General features: G+C 39.6%; 1 protein-coding gene across 1 annotated transcript in view; it reads right to left on the minus strand.

The window, feature by feature from the left end:
- The window catches only part of impdh2 (IMP (inosine 5'-monophosphate) dehydrogenase 2), a 16,402-nt gene extending 3,078 nt beyond the window's left edge, over window positions 1–13,324 (minus strand). The window contains exons 1-11 of the mRNA XM_046055373.1: window positions 12,823–13,324; window positions 10,993–11,041; window positions 10,038–10,139; window positions 9,849–9,923; window positions 9,104–9,310; window positions 8,501–8,588; window positions 8,172–8,371; window positions 6,800–6,890; window positions 6,319–6,414; window positions 2,089–2,232; window positions 1,119–1,263 (exon numbers count right to left, since the gene is read on the minus strand). Of these exons, the coding sequence (XP_045911329.1) occupies window positions 1,119–1,263; window positions 2,089–2,232; window positions 6,319–6,414; window positions 6,800–6,890; window positions 8,172–8,371; window positions 8,501–8,588; window positions 9,104–9,310; window positions 9,849–9,923; window positions 10,038–10,139; window positions 10,993–11,041; window positions 12,823–12,920 (1,295 nt within the window). The 5' untranslated portion in view covers window positions 12,921–13,324. The remainder of the gene's footprint in view (window positions 1–1,118; window positions 1,264–2,088; window positions 2,233–6,318; window positions 6,415–6,799; window positions 6,891–8,171; window positions 8,372–8,500; window positions 8,589–9,103; window positions 9,311–9,848; window positions 9,924–10,037; window positions 10,140–10,992; window positions 11,042–12,822) is intronic.
- Window positions 13,325–16,184: the final 2,860 nt, after the last annotated feature.

Below are 16,184 nucleotides of genomic sequence, written 5' to 3' on the forward strand. Positions count from 1 at the left end.
AGCAAGCAAAAAGTGCTTGCTCATGGACTCTGTAAATAATAATAAAAAGTGCGGTCTAGACTAGGGATGTCACAAGATACTTCGGTACCAAGTCGATGCCAAAATTTAAAAAAAATACATGGTGGTACTCGTTTTTCTACAGTACCGTATGTACCGGGGATCCAACACATGGACAGGGTGAAGTTATTTTAATATTTAACATTTGGTTTTCACAGCTGTTACCTTCAATAGCTCTGTGTGAAAGCCTCAATTTCTCCCAGTTTTGTGATATGTTGAAGAGCTAACTTAGAAAGATGTTTAACAGTATTGATCAACTCAAAATCACCAAAGATGACGATGCAGTTTACAGCACAAAGAAAACGCATCTGACACCATAGTGGAGTAGAGGACCATCTTAAAGGTGCATTACAATCCATTTCAATTATCAATAACTTTAGATAATAACAGAAATCTCAAACAATACAGATGATGTCCACCCTTTAACATTTCACACCTGTGAATCAAGTTAAGAAAATATATTAATTAATTAAGTACATTGCAAGATTTTAATTTCAATAGCTCGCTCATCTATGATTATATTGACATCAAATCATCTTTCCATCTGTCCTGGACATCCTCTCTTTCACAGGAGTTAATTTCCTGAAAAGCGGGGCAGGGCTTGTCTTATAAAGCCTATGTTTTTATGTAGCGCATCATCCTGGAGCAGATATGGTAAATATGGCCATGATGCCACCCAGAGGACGATGCGCAAAGCAACACCGCTTCACACAAGACACAGAGGGGATAACATGAAGCTACCTGAGCGCTACAAAAACAGAACTGATAGCATAGATAGTGGTGGCAGCAGCAGCAGCAACACACGCAAGTCTGACAGCTGGTCCCCTTACAACTGAGAGAAAAGGAAGAGGTCTTTGGTGATCAGCTAATCAGAAAAAGTCTGGCCAGGTAATTAGCTTCAGCTAAGGCCAATTTTTCGAAATTTCTGGTATCGTGACATCCCCAGTCTAGATCTTCTGCTGTATGTGAATATGCAATGAAATAACTTTGTTATGAATTGGCGCTAAATAAATGAAATTGAATTGAAATAAATTGAAAGCCCTGTTTTTGTACTTCTATACCTGAAGTATCTGGTCTGGGAGCCCAGGTTTTTGTCCATGGCATCCAAGGAGCCCATCCCTCGGTATTTCTTCAACCGGATGCCGTCAGAGAAGAAATATTCACCAGGAGCTTCACTGGTGGCAGCCAGAAGAGAGCCCATCATCACTGGACACAGAGGGAAGTTAAGTTATTAAATGGGAAGACTAGGAGAAGACAAGAGATTAATGATGCCTAACTGAAAGGCTTCATTGGTATAAAAGTGGGGGGAAAGTTAGTCTTTTTGCTTTATTCCTCCAGTGCAATTAAGATTTCACACCAAGCGAAGTATACAACATAATCCAAATCTACTGTTCAAATTATAATCCTCAGTATGGAAGCCTATTAAAATGACGATGTAAAGTTCACAATGAAAATGTAATTCCACAATAGCGTTTAAACTGTCCACATGTTATTTGAGTATTTTAATGAAATAATCCAATCTTCCTTGTCATTTTTAATCTTGTTTAGGAGTTCTGTGAGCATATTAAAATGGAAATGCTGTTTGACTTAAATTTGCATTGTAATTTTTATTGTGACTTGTGGCATTTTATTAAAACATTTGAATCATCTTGTGAATATTGGCCACTGTATATAGCCTTTCCATTTTCATTTTAATATGATCATGGAACATTTCAATTTAAAAATGCAGCACCTTTGCTGTTTACACCTGCTGTCAACACTAAATCAGCGAATCCGAACACCTAAAACAGAGAAGTTTTTGTTTTAAAACTCTGGGGTAGCGCATTATCCGCAAAACAAAAATACAATGCTACTGACTGACATTCATACCTTCTTTAAAATGGATTTGAAAAAAAACAAATATAGATCTTGTAGTCAAACCTGAAGCTAAATACTTTTATTTTTAATTTAGTCCATCTATCTCATCAATCATCAAAATATTTAAATGATAAACTCCTGCACAATGAATCTGAAACACTTATCTATCCATACCTGTGGATGCTCCCAGTGCCAGGGCTTTGGCAATGTGCCCGACAGTCTGGATGCCGCCATCAGCGATGACCGGCACACCGAAACGCCGGGCGTACTCTGATACCTTATAGACTGCTGTAGCCTGGGGTCTGCCGCACGCCAGCACTGAAAGGAGGAAGGCGAGAGACAGAGGAGGTTTAAATGATGTAAGAGAATATCTACAGCTGTAGAAGTTGTCACGATGAGACAAGACGTAATTCAGATGACTGTCTTTACTATTACACCGGCCTTCAGCTACCAGAGAATGCACAACTAAAACTCGTGAAAAGCTAAGAAAGCTAAACACAAAGCTTTCATGTTGTAAATTTGAATAAGCTGCTGGCTCTGCCACTTGCATCATCTGCTGGCTGATAATTTGACAAACTGACGATAAAAACTTCCCAAATGTAATAAGAGAGGTCAGTTTTGATTGGCATGCACAGCGGAAACACAGCAAAGTGATGTTAAAAATCTTTTTTTTTTTTGTCTTTGAATCACACAGTGAATGAGCAAACAAGCTGGGAACGTGTCTTTCTGTTTCTGTTCTGTTTGTTGTTAAAGAAACGTAAGATGAGGAAATTAAAATGGTCACATCAGCAGACACGACCACACTGCCCTCTGAATCCAAACCCGTCTCATACAATATATGCTGTCTCAATTAAGCCGAACATACATGCTAATCAATTGATTTAAATGAGATCTTTAAGATTTCAACCAATAATCTTTCACACCATCAAGTGAGGGACACTGGCGCTCAAATTTACTAAATGCCAACAAAGACAAACAACCTAATTCCTTTTTTACTCCTAGAGTCGTTTTGCTTCCTGTGAACTCAGGGCAGCATTTATAATGTTAGTAATCCTGCTGTAAGATGTAAGAGAGGAAAGCAAAGTAAACTCATGTTGATGGTAAGCAATGTTGAAGTAGGCAATTTGAATCCAGTGTGGGAATGGTGGACTCAACAACAATGAAAACAAATAAATAGAGGGGTACAGAATGTATATACACTGAATGGCTATTGCTGAAAACAAAAATGGGTTTGAGTAAATGAAAATGTTAAGGATCGTAACTTTAATACTGAACTACAGTAGCTTATGGGAAACCTGTCAGTCTAATCTTGACTTCTAAATTATAATTTAGTACTGCTACTTTAGCTTGCTTTAGGGAAAAGTATTATGACATACAGTGTAGGTGATTATAAACCGTGTAGCCCAATCTCAATCAGATTTATTTTCAAGTTGGTTTTACACATACAAAGAATGTCTTTTTGCAAATAGGTGTTCAACAACAATAAACATATAAATAGATGAAATTTACAAAATATATACACAGGTGCATCTCAGAAAATTTGAATATTGTGGAAAAGTAAATATTTTTCTGTAACTTTTATATATTCTAGATTTGTTACATAAATTTAAATATTTCAGGCCTTTTTTTGTTTTAATCTTGATGATTACAGCTTATAGCTCAAAGAAATCAAAAATCCATCTCTCAAAATATTAGAATAAAGAATGTATAACACAGAAATGTCGACCTGAGAAGAGCCTTTAATCTCTCAGTCTGGTTCATTAAACACAACAACAATCATAGGGAAGACTTCTGACAGAAGAGGCTCACTCACAGTCTCCATAAGCCACACAAGGTCACTGCTGAAAGTGCTGGCTGGTCACAGAGTGCTGTATCAAAGCATATTCATGGGAAGTTGACTGAAAGGTAAAGCTGTGGTAGCAAAAGTTGCACAAGCAACAGGGATGACCGCAGCTTGTCAAGCAAAGACGAGCCAAGAACTTGAGGAGCTTCACAAGGAGTGGACTGAGGCTGGAGTCAGAGCATCAAGAGCCACCAGGCACAGACGTGTCCAGGAAGTGAGCTACAAGTGTCGCGCCGCTAGTGTCAAGCCATTCCTGAACCACAGGCCGTGTCAGAAGCGTCTTTCCTGGGCTAAGGAGAGAAAGAACTGGACCGTTGGCTCAGTGGTCCAAAGTCCTCTTTTCACATGAAAGTAAATTCTGCATTTCATTTGGAAATCCAGTTCCCAGAGTCTGGAGGATGAGTGGAGAGGCACAGTTTCCAAGTTGCTTGAAGTCCAGTGCAGAAGATTCCAAAGTCAGTGATGGTTTGGGGTGCCATGTCATGTGCCGGTGCTGGTCCACTGTGTTTTATCAAGTCCAAAGTCAATGCAGCAGTCTACCAGGAGATTTTAGAGCACTTCATGCTTCCATCTGTTGAGAAGCTTCATGGGAATGCAGATTTCCTTCTCCAACAGTGCCAAAACCACTAGTAACTGGTTTGCTACCCATGGTACTACTGTGACTACTTGACTGGCCAGCCAACTCGTCTGATCTGAACCCCAAAGAGAATCTGTGGTATTGTTAAGAAGAAAATGAGAGGCACCAGAACAATACAGACAAGGCCGCTATCAAAGCAACCTGGGCCTCCATAAGGGTGACTGCCTCCATGCCACGCAGCAGTGATGCAGTAATCCATGCAGAAGGAGCCCAGACCTTTTGCATGAAGTACTGAGTGCATAAATTTACTTTTTTCAGAAGGTCGACATTTCTGTATTATACAGTTTTTATTCTAATATTTGAGATATGGATTTTTGCACGAGTGTATGTTATATATATTCAATATTCAAAAAATTATTCAATATGTTCAGTAAATCACAATCCTGTCACAGAAGCAGCACACAGAGGGTTTAGACTTAAAACCAGCCACCATCTGACCAATGGTATCCATAGGCAACCGAAGGACACAAGTGGATAGTGTCTCAATCTGATGACATCATCAAGACCAGGGACCAAAAGGTCAGTAAAGTGGGTGGAGTAAAAGCAACACTCATTCAAGATGATTTACAGATTAGTGAGAACACAGAAACAAGCAAAACCCTAAAACCCCAGAACACAAGGCCGACTCTCAAAACAAACAAATACCTGCTACCAATACCTGCTACTTCTACCAGTGCAAAGCTGTTAACCAATCAATGCAGCAGGCTGTGAAGTTTGGGGGGGGGGGGGGGGGGGCACACTGTGACAGTGGAGCCAATGAGAGCCCACCACAGGCCAAAGGGGGTGGGAAAACTTACTGGAGTATCCCGTAACAGTGGTTGGGGTTTTGGGGCTGTGAAGCTTTATTGCTGGTGGTACACTGGGGGGAGCTGGACACGGACACACACATACACAAATACACTCATACAAACACCAGGGTGGGAGAGAATTTAAGAGGGAGAAAGCCAAGAGAATGAAGAGACAACTTAAGTCAGAGATAACAAGATGCACACAGACACTACCTACTGTATGCTCAACTCTGCCAGACAAATCACAGCTAAATGTAAACCAATGACAATTTAGATTCAAAATCCAAAAGTTGTTTTTACAAAAAATCTGTTTAAATTCAAATCAGCTTCATTTTCTCTGTGAACTGACCCCTAAATGCACAATTTAACCAACTACAGCCAGTTGGTCACCATGCCATATCGGGTGATCACAGTACCTGACATGACATGGCGAACAGAAATGTCAGTCTGATCCCTGACCAATCATAGCTTGTCTTATTTAACAACCTGCATAACTTAATGGCAAGAGGCACCAGAGACAGACTTCCAGGATCAGAACTGTCAACACACACTGCACCCTAATCAGAGCACGTCACAGACATCAAACTATCTGAGAGAAGGCAAAATTATTCTGACATGCTTGTCTTTCCATCTGAGCCTCCTGAGTCCTACGTGCAGAATCCGTTATCTTCCACTAAGACATACTACCCAGGAATTGATGAACCACGTAATATTTTTTGTGTCATCACCAAGCTGAAATGTACAGGTGCCTATTGTGAAAAGGTTTCCTGTAATTTAATTAAAAAAGTGAAACTTTCATATAATTGAGATATATAAAAATTAAATATTTCAATTTATGTGTAATAAATCTAGAATATATGAAAGTTTCACTTTTGGACTTAAGTTACAGAAAAAAAAGAACACTTTTTACAATATTTTACTTTATATTTCTGAGATGCACCTGTAGTTTGGTCCCAGCATTAGGATCAGTCAAGCAAAGCAGATATTTAACATCCCACTTTCTACTGCCAAAATAAAGGCAATCAAAATGTTGAACAAAATGACTTGATTTTACTTTCAGCCTTTGATTGGCAGATTCATTTACTGCATTAGAGGCTCCAGACTGGCTGACTGTTGGGGGGGGGGGGGTCACTCACCTTCCTGTGTGATGCAGATGGAGCCGCTGCCCATACCCACTCTTAGCGCATCCACTCCTGCATCAATCAGGTTCTTAGCCTGAGCTGCAGTCACCACTGCAGCAGACATGGGGAGACAGAGAGGCTGTTGGAGCTCGATAACGACAATGTTCTCGCAATGTGTCCCTCTAACTCTAAGCAATGTGATCAACAAGCCACTACAACTGAAACTATTTTCATTAGTATTGGGGGCATCAAGGAAACTTAACCAATTGTTTGGACACTGAGAAACATGACACAGCTGATCTTTTTGCAGTCACAGCCAATGACAAACACTGGCTCAGTGAGAGTCCCCTTTTAATCATATATATATATATATATATATATATATATATGATTTTGACTAACCATCAACAGGTCAGTAAACAAGTGCAAATGTAAGGAAAGACCTTTTCTGGTTATTTTGACATGTTGGTGCATAGGTAAAGATAAGTGTAGTTACCATTGCCTCCGATGACCTGTAGGTTTGGATACTTTTCTTTTATATATTTGATCATATTGATCTGGAAGATTGAGTTGCCCTGGGATGAGTCCTGCAGGTACAGAAGGAACACAAAACATTTTTATTTACAGAGCATCACAAATCTCAATTTGTTCACTTAACAGCTAGTAGACAACCTAAAACCTAAGTCAAATGTAGGGAATCCAGATCAAATCTGTCTGAACACCATTACACTTTATCCCAAGTTTGAGATCAAAGTTTTCATCGCTGTGGATCATCTCTAATTAACCCGCTGCTGCTGGGGCACAAAACCCAGGTCTGATCCTAGGATGCATGTTCGAGTCATCAAAAACATAATCTCTCATTAACCCACTCAGTGGCAGCAAGTCTTTACAAAATTGAATAAATTGTATACAAAAAAAAAAATGCAGACTTGTTTCATTGATTTTGATATCTGGTCTGTCATGCACCGGAGTCCCTCAATGATTACTACACTATGTAAACCCAGTTAACCCATTACAAATCTGTGAAAGAGCTCACTTTAAGTCTTTTCAGCAGTTCCAGTACTGACCAGTGTTGCGAGATCTCACAAGAGAAACAAGCAACCAGGTCTATGGAAACAAGCCCAAGTGAAGCGACTTGGCTTTCCAAAACATGAATAAATAAAAATCCCAAAAAAGGCAACCTTACTAGGGATGTACCGAAATGAAAATTCTTTGCCAAAGCCAAATATAATGAAAAAATTTGTCGAGAACCAAACAAGTACATTCACATTTTTTCCTTTTATTTTGCCATACATGCATACATTAAATAATCAAAATGTTTTTAACTCAGTGTTTCCCACAGGATTTGGAGAGACTATGGGGGAGTGGATCCAAGGCCCAAGAGGATCCGGTAAAGTACATTACATGTGTCCATTTACTTTTAATGGACACATGTAATATGTTTTATACTTTCTGTGAATATAATCCAATTAATCGCATCACTAGACCATACCTACCACAATGTCGCAGAGAGAGGCGCCACTTAATCCATTTATATATCACAGCATATATATGAATTTATTTTGCTGCTGTGTATGGGGCAAGGGAAGGGGGGGAAGGAACGGAATTTGTCGACAGATCCTGCAAAAGTACAAACTATCATGCATTTATATAACATCTCCTGAGGACTTTTTTAAAGATAAATTTTGAAGGCATTTTATTGACTTTACAAAAAACAAAGCTGTGGTACTGACAACTCAGTAACAAAGCTGAAACCACTTGAAAATAGTTTATTTGTTTTTTTGGGAACAAAGTCTGTAGTGTATCCCAGTAGACTAGTGAAAGCCAGTTTGAGCCCAAGCCCCTGCACTAAAGGTTCTCCTCCTTACCAGTACAATTACATCCACCCCACTCTGCGCCAGCAGGTCCAGTCGGTACTTGTCGTCATTGTGGGTGCCGATGGCAGCACCACACAGCAGCTGTTTGCGGGAGTCTTTGGAAGCCAGAGGGAAGTCTCTGTTTTTCTTCAGGTCTGTGCGGGCGATGATGGACACCAGAGAGCCCTCTTCATTCACTATAGGCAGTTTACCTGCAGGAGGAGAGGAGGGAGGTTAAACATGTACAGACACTGGTAACTGGAGGTAGGCTGATACAATTCAATTAACTCAAATCTTGGGATTCCTAAAAAAACATGCAAATCATGCATACTCCTCCTTACCTTTCTTACTCCTCTGGAGGATTTCATTGGCTTCTTTCAGCGTCACTCCAGCAGGGGCGACCACTAGATCCTCTCGCTTTGTCATCACCTGTCGAAACAGTGACACACACAGATCATAAATAAAAGGAAGAATCTAAACTCAATGCAGAGGTTTCAGAAAACGTACTATTTCTGGGAGTTTTAGTTCTTTAAAATGTGACTCTGATATAAAAGTGAAAAACAGATCTATAGAACATTTAAAAAATGTACTTGAATTTGAGCTTGGCTTTTACATATATATTTTGTTTATATATGTTTATATATGTATACACACACAAACACACACACACACACACACACAGGCGGTAGACCCCCTGAAACAACTAGTTTTGGCAGATATGCAAGAAGACACATTATACACATTTATGCATATGCTGCCTTATTATTATTTATTTTAACATTAATATATTCAACTATATCAGTCCCAAAACCTCAGTATGTACTTAAATTCTTAGCAATTGAATACCAATATGTATCATAAAATCTTTATTCATCAATTTCATCCAGCTTTAAACATCATAGTACTTATAAATCACTTAAGGCTTATGTCAAAAGCCCAACAACCTCGCTCAGTGGCAGGCCGTGGTCCTCCTCCTTCAGAAAATCGATGTCTCTGGAAGAGATGATGCCCACCAGCTTGCCGCCCATTTTGCCGTTGTCTGTGATGGGGATTCCGCAGAAGCCGTGACGAGCCTTGGCCTGGAAGACGTCCCGTACACACTTGTTGGGGCTCATCACCACGGGGTCCGTGATGAAGCCCTGCTCGTAACGCTGGAGGACGTAGGGAAGGAGGGAAGTGAGGAAAAGGAGGTTTGAGGAAGAATAAAGGGCAAGAGAAAGAGCAGGGGTGTAGAACAAAAATTTAAAAAAAAATGGAAAATGGGTGTAAGAGCCAGCATAGGAAGGAAGGAAAGAAAGAAAGAAAGAAAGAAAAGAAAGAAAAAGTAACAGCAGGGGAAAGTGTGTAAGGGAGTCAATTAGGGAGGGTTGGATAAAGAATATGTGAGTGTTCCACTATCTACACTCTAGAGCAGAGGAGCAAGGGAATATATTTCCAACTGACAGCAGCAAACAAAAACAGAGAAGAACAAAGACAAAGAGAAGCAGATGTAAGATAAAAGTTGAGGGGGAAAAAAAAGGATCAAACAATCATGTGAAAGACTGAGGACACTGGAAAAACAAAGATGACATGAAGGATAAATAGATAAGAAAGAATCTTAAAAGACAAAAGATAAGATGATGAAAGAAAGTGAAGAAGGGATGAAGGAGTACAGAGAGAAAATAAAACCATACAGATAATCATCATCACCTTGACTTTGCGAACTTCATTGGCCTGGAACTCTGGAGTACAGTTGTGGTGGATAAAGCCAATACCGCCCGTTAGCTGGGAGGAGACAATACTTCAGTATGTGGGAGTGTCATAGTACGCAAATACAATAGCAAGAACAATAAACACCCTAATAATGTAAAAGAAACCATTTGCTTGCTTCATACTTACCGCCATTGCGATGGCCATGCTGGCCTCTGTGACAGTGTCCATTGGAGAGGAGACGAGGGGAGTTTTCATGGTGATTTGTTTGGTGAGTGCTGAGGTCAGGTCCTGGACAAAGACATCAGGGGCCTCATTACAGAAACATATCCTAACTGCTCTTCCCATCTTAAAAGTTTCATGGACAGGAAAAATCCTATCTTCCTATTACAGAAGCTAAACTCATCATGGCTGTGCCTTATCCCATCTCAGACCTTGTATCTTATAGAACTGTAAACTTGATTCTTCAAATCATCCAGCGATGCATGTATCTGAGTTTAGAACAAGAACAAGACTGCCTGTGACAGCCAGCTTTGACAACAGCTGTCTCACTTCATTGCCCCTTACTAGCTAGCTTGCTATAACAGACAATGGGTCTGAAAAGGCAACCCCACCATTTTGGGAAGTTTTCATCCCAATTATCAGCTTGGGATAAAGATTTCAGTGGACAAAGCATGTTGCTCAAACTCAAAATGAATCGCCTTGACAATCAATATACACCCATTAACACATGGTCCTGAAATTTAAAGTCTCATCATACAGTTTGAGTAACCTTTTAATCATAATATGTTGGTGTTCATGTTGTTCCCCAGGTTTATTGTAATTGCCATTAGGACCTAACAACAGTGGTGCTGCTATTTTTAGCAGTTATTTATAATGTCTTTGCCATCTCAGGATACCTAACTTTCTTACCTAACTAAGGAAATGTTTCAGTTAAGTCTGTTCTGTAATAAACAAATTCCTATGCTAACATTAGATAATAGCATTTAAGATACATGTTTTTGTACCAAACACCCTAAATGTAAATAGAAAGCACAAAGCTGATAATCCTAACTCTCCCAGGCTCAAATAAGTTTAATACCACAACAGCAGCGTATGTCAGATTTTATGTGTTGGTAAATATTTGTCTGTCATCATGACTCACCACTTGATCTGCTGTGAAGTCAATGTAGCCTGGCAAAATCAGGAAGTCGCTGAAAGACAGACCAGACAAGGTTAGGGCAGCTAATATTACATAGACTATGGTCTAGACCTGCTCTATATGAAAAATGCACTGAGATAACCTTTTTTTGAAAGTCATGAATTGGTACTTACTGAAGAAAACTGAATTGACAGCTAATGAAGACACAAACAATTTAATGCATAATCTAAAACCTCACATTCCAAAACTAAGAACTAAAACCTTAAGATTAACATCAACACATATTTAGGTCAAGTCTGTAAATAGTAACGTTGTTAATATTTTCCAGCCAAATATTTTCTAGTTCAGAAATAGAAAACCAAGAAGGCACTCAAGGAAAAGTGTGACTAAAACTACTCCGAGTGGGACATGACATGAATTACTTTCTCTGGAATCCTCAGGTGGTGTCATGTATCGGGTCAGACAACTTTTTAAATGCAAAGCATGCCGATGAATGTGGCAGTGAGACCCATGTGACAATGAGAACAAGAAGATGCAGAGGGCAAAATGGTGTGTTCAGGCATGTGACATGAGTGAACCACTACTATGCTTTAATACACTGGCAAAAGCATACAAATTTAATCAATTAAATCATGGCCTCAATGGGTCAAAGGGTCATCAATACACATTAGCTTTTGGCAATTCACTTTGTAAAGTGGTAGATATAGAAATATATTGATGTCATGATATGAGCAAAGATATAATCTGTGATTTTGGACAGGAAAGGTGCCAACATCTAGTCATTACGATCTGTGCTTTACTGAACAGTGGACTAACATGTAGATGCTCTAAATATAGCCAGGGGCCAACAAGCCCTAAATTTGGGACCAGTGTGTGTATATAAGGAATGTTTCCCCCTCTCATTTCCAAGAGCCCGTAATCCAGACTACAGAAATGTTTTCACTTTTTAAATCCAGGTACTTTACTTACCAGAAATACTACAGTTTGTGGCTGGCAATGTGTAATTTAAAAGGTCAAAACAATCAACTGTCTGCAGGTAAAGGTCAACAGTCATAAAAATGCTGCCAAGTGTTATCTCCCAGTTAATATAAACACAAAGAGACTAGTTGTACCAACTTTGTACCGACCACAACGTGATTTCTTATATTGTTTCATTTAATGCATTCCATACTTTGGGGGCACTTATTTTAAGAACATCAAATTAAAGACAAATTTGGGCTCTGGTAACTTCTAATGTACACTTGCGATTACTTTGGACATTTAGGAAACACTCAAATTTTAAACATTAAGTTCAGCTTGTGACAATAATTATCTGGCAGTCTGTGAAAACAGCTGTATTATTTCTTCAGTGGATCTGGAAGCACTCTCTCAAGTTTTTATTTTATTTTGAACCTGACAATGTCACTATGATGTAAGATCAAGTGGGTTTGGAGCTTGACTCATCCTAGTTATAACTTATCCATTTAAAAAGGTAGTAGCTCAATGTTTCTTTGAACAAATAATGGATCGATTAAATCAGTAATGTACCAAAAGACTGAGTCTGACTCGAATAACAGTTTGCTTTTAACTTCTAACAATTATATTACTGTCAATCATTCATCCAATACTGACAATCAGTTATTTGGTCAACACTCCCCCAGTTGGACTTTATGCCAATCAGTGTATAACGTTAGTTCAGTCTGACTTTGGCAACAACAGATCGACTTGTTGGCCAACTGAGAAACAATCTACCAAACATTACATCAGTCACGTTAAGTAGTTCGTTGAGTGCGATGCCATGCTTTGCCTGGTTAGCCCGGGGGAGAGGAGTCGGAATGATAATGGAGTCTTTACTTGTATGTCAGCCCGTCTCCTCCGTTGAACAGCTGCTGTCCCGTTAGCCCGTCATCAGGGACGTAACCGGTCTGCCCGCTGATCAGGTAGTCCGCCATGATGGTCAAATAACCCTCACCAGTCCTTCAGTCTAATAGACATAAACTTAACAAGCTGCTAAGGCAACGAGCAAATATACATATACACACACACACACACACACACACACACACACACACACAGGCCCTGGAAGAAGAGACCAAGAACTCTCTTCGCCCCGAGTGCTGATCTCCTTCTGGCTTAGTTAAACTGTCCAACCGCTGTCCTGCTGCGCGCGCCTCTGGGAAGCCGGGAGGACCTCTACCGTCTGACTCTGTTAACGGGTGGACACGGAACACAAAATGTTGCTATGAAGTCTTTTCAGTCAGAGTTTAGCTTTCATGTTCTCGCAACAGCTTCCTTCAGCACGTGTGTTACTCCCCTTTGACAGCTTTTTTTCCGACACTGACGTCACGTCCGGCCCTCCGACAAAGACAAAAAATTACTTTACGGTCGTACCTGGCTGTGAAAAAAAGATTCAACTCACTGGAACATACAGAAGACCCATCCATGGTTTGCGTCGTCAGCCTTTCGTCATAGTTTAGTTGGTGTACGTACTTACGGAGTACATAGCGTATGTTACTGCTGACATTTGACTTTAAAAACAAACATGTCTGTCATGGATCCTGCAACTGCTATTATCAACAACTCATTTAGCGAACACATTCTCCAAAACCTTACTGTATGGTCGGATGTTATTTGGAAAAAAGTTAATGGATTTCATAGGTTAGATATGCACTATGTGTCCCACATTATATGAACACTTCCCATTTTACAGTGGCTTCAAAACTTCATACAGCACATAAAACTATTTCACAATGCCTGTCATGCTTTGGAATAATCACTTGACGGCGCAATCCTCCCCACACTGCATGTTACTGTGTAAGTGGGTCACAAACATAAGGCCAGTAAAGTGGAGCAGTTAATACTATCTTGGAACATTGTAACACATAGCTTTATTAGGTGGTGGCAGACACCCAGAGCCCTTGTGTGAAACAAGGTGCCAATCCCATAATGTCAGAGGTGGCCTGGGTTTCTGCAGCATGTGTCAACACAATAGTGACTGTTGAAGAACTCTATATGTATAGCCTACATATTATTCTAAATATAAAGTGTACAGCGTATGCATGCATTATTCTATCATTCACGTTTGCAGCACAGCTGTGGGAGAAACAAATGCAGATCTGGGGCCATATTACAGAAAGTTCCTATCCTAACTGCTTGGTAACCATGGTAATAAGGGTTAGGAAATCATTTAGGAAAAAGGCCATTACAGATTAACAGTTCCAATTCAAGATTCCTTTCTTAACTTTAGATAAGAAAAGTGTATTACAGAAGCATCCTAACCTTGTAAAATATATTTTAAAAAAAAAACTCTCCTACTTTAGGTGTCTGTGAAGATTCTCAGTCATCCAGGTCATAGTTATCCAACGAAGGTTAAAGTCAAGGGCAACTGGACTTGGTTGAAGATACTGGAAGACGTTAACTCGTTTAATCCACATGGTTGCTCTTTAATTGCTTTTACAAAATCAACAAAATGTCAACAGGCAGATCTTAATTGATTTTATCAATTTGTTTAATGACAAAACACAGAAAGGCTGTAGGCGACATAACGCTAGATAATAGGGGAGACCGGGTATGGTTGTAACGTGGGGAGAGTTGTAACAACACCAATTCCATCAAATATAGATAAGTTAGGAGTTAGGTAAATACTGAAATGATCACCTACTTCCTCCCTGGAAAGAGGTGCATTCAGAATATATAGAGAAAAAACTGATTTTGAGGTAAGAAAGTAAATTTTTTGACCAAGACTATTTTTTGTTTAGTATCTATGCTATTGCAGATAGAATTGCTTGACTTATATTAGATGGAAATATAGTTTCTCAGGCAACATGTGATGCACTTTTTCAATTCTAATTTCAAACCACTATGGTAATACCGCTAGCTCAACATTGGCTGACAGGGGTGGGGTGGGTTGCAACACTGATTTTAATATTCTACAGAGTACCCTTTGCAGTATGGGCCCACCAAACCGGCACCACAAGGTTACCAGTATTAATTGGTCAGCACTGTGACCAGTACTCCCCATTCACATGTTGTGCACATGTTGACGTGTGTATCGTCACTTTTCGACTTATCGACCTTTTCCGTACTCTGTCTCCGCCGGTGGAGAGGGTAGAAAAGCGTATGGGCAGCTTGTGAGAAGTGCCTGTGCGCAAAAAAAGTCCCAGTACGCCAAAGAGTAAATTATAGAAGTGCTGGTATACGTACCGGTGAATACTGGCTCACTTCAAGCACTGACTGTGACTCGGAATAAGAATATACACACATTGACACACACATACATACACCTATTTTTAGTTAGACCTAAGGATGTACAGAGATGTTCTTTAATTAGGAACATTTTAGTAGTATTAAGTATACTTTTAAGTAAGTTTATTCTATAGATAAATTTACATACACGAGTCATCAGACAAAGTCTGTTACAGCAAGAGTGAAACATTGTTCTTTGATATCACTACCTGTTTTGGAAGCTTATCATATAGTGTGGATTCTATTTTTGATTCTTTTGTGTGATTGTTACAACCTACCCCGCTATTGGGGTAGGTTGTAACAAGGGAACACAATGCATTTGACATCAACTCACGAGGTCTGTGATATTCTTGTAGAGGATTGAATTGGTTCCATTCGTAGTGAACATATGTGGGTACTTTGTATAAAAATTTGAGAAGTCTAGCTAAAAAAATTCAGTGAGTTATAGTTACTGAAGCAAAAAGTGTTACAACCATACCCGGTCTCCCCTATCTCATTATATAACATAATGTAAAGGCTGTAAGATGTAACAAAAGGATCCTAATGCAAGTGTTTGATAGGAGGAGATCGTTAAATTCAAGAAATACATGAAACACATGATGACGTTAGCCCGCAGCCTTTTATTCTTAGCCTTTCATTAACTTTACCCGAGAACAGTAGCCTACTGGTTTTTGGCGGGGTCAGTGAGGAAGCACAGGAGGAGCCACCAATGGTTTCATCTGCTCTTTAGACACAACAGTTGCCTGTGTCTTTATTTCAATGTAAATAGACTTATGTTCTGTTGGACAGCATCCGCTGGATGACGGTGTTCTGTTGATTTATGTTACCTATCGAGATGTGCTACTCAGCGGTTCTGTGCATGACTCACAAACGTGGTCTGTTTCCACGCCCATAAATCTGTGCAACCTTGCTGTTCGACATGCCGTCGAGACAGTGGCTGATCGTCAGCAATATCAAAATAAAAAATCATT

The sequence above is a fragment of the Micropterus dolomieu genome, linkage group LG08, assembly GCF_021292245.1.
Source record: "Micropterus dolomieu isolate WLL.071019.BEF.003 ecotype Adirondacks linkage group LG08, ASM2129224v1, whole genome shotgun sequence".
In the NCBI taxonomy this organism is placed as follows: Eukaryota; Metazoa; Chordata; class Actinopteri; order Centrarchiformes; family Centrarchidae; genus Micropterus; species Micropterus dolomieu.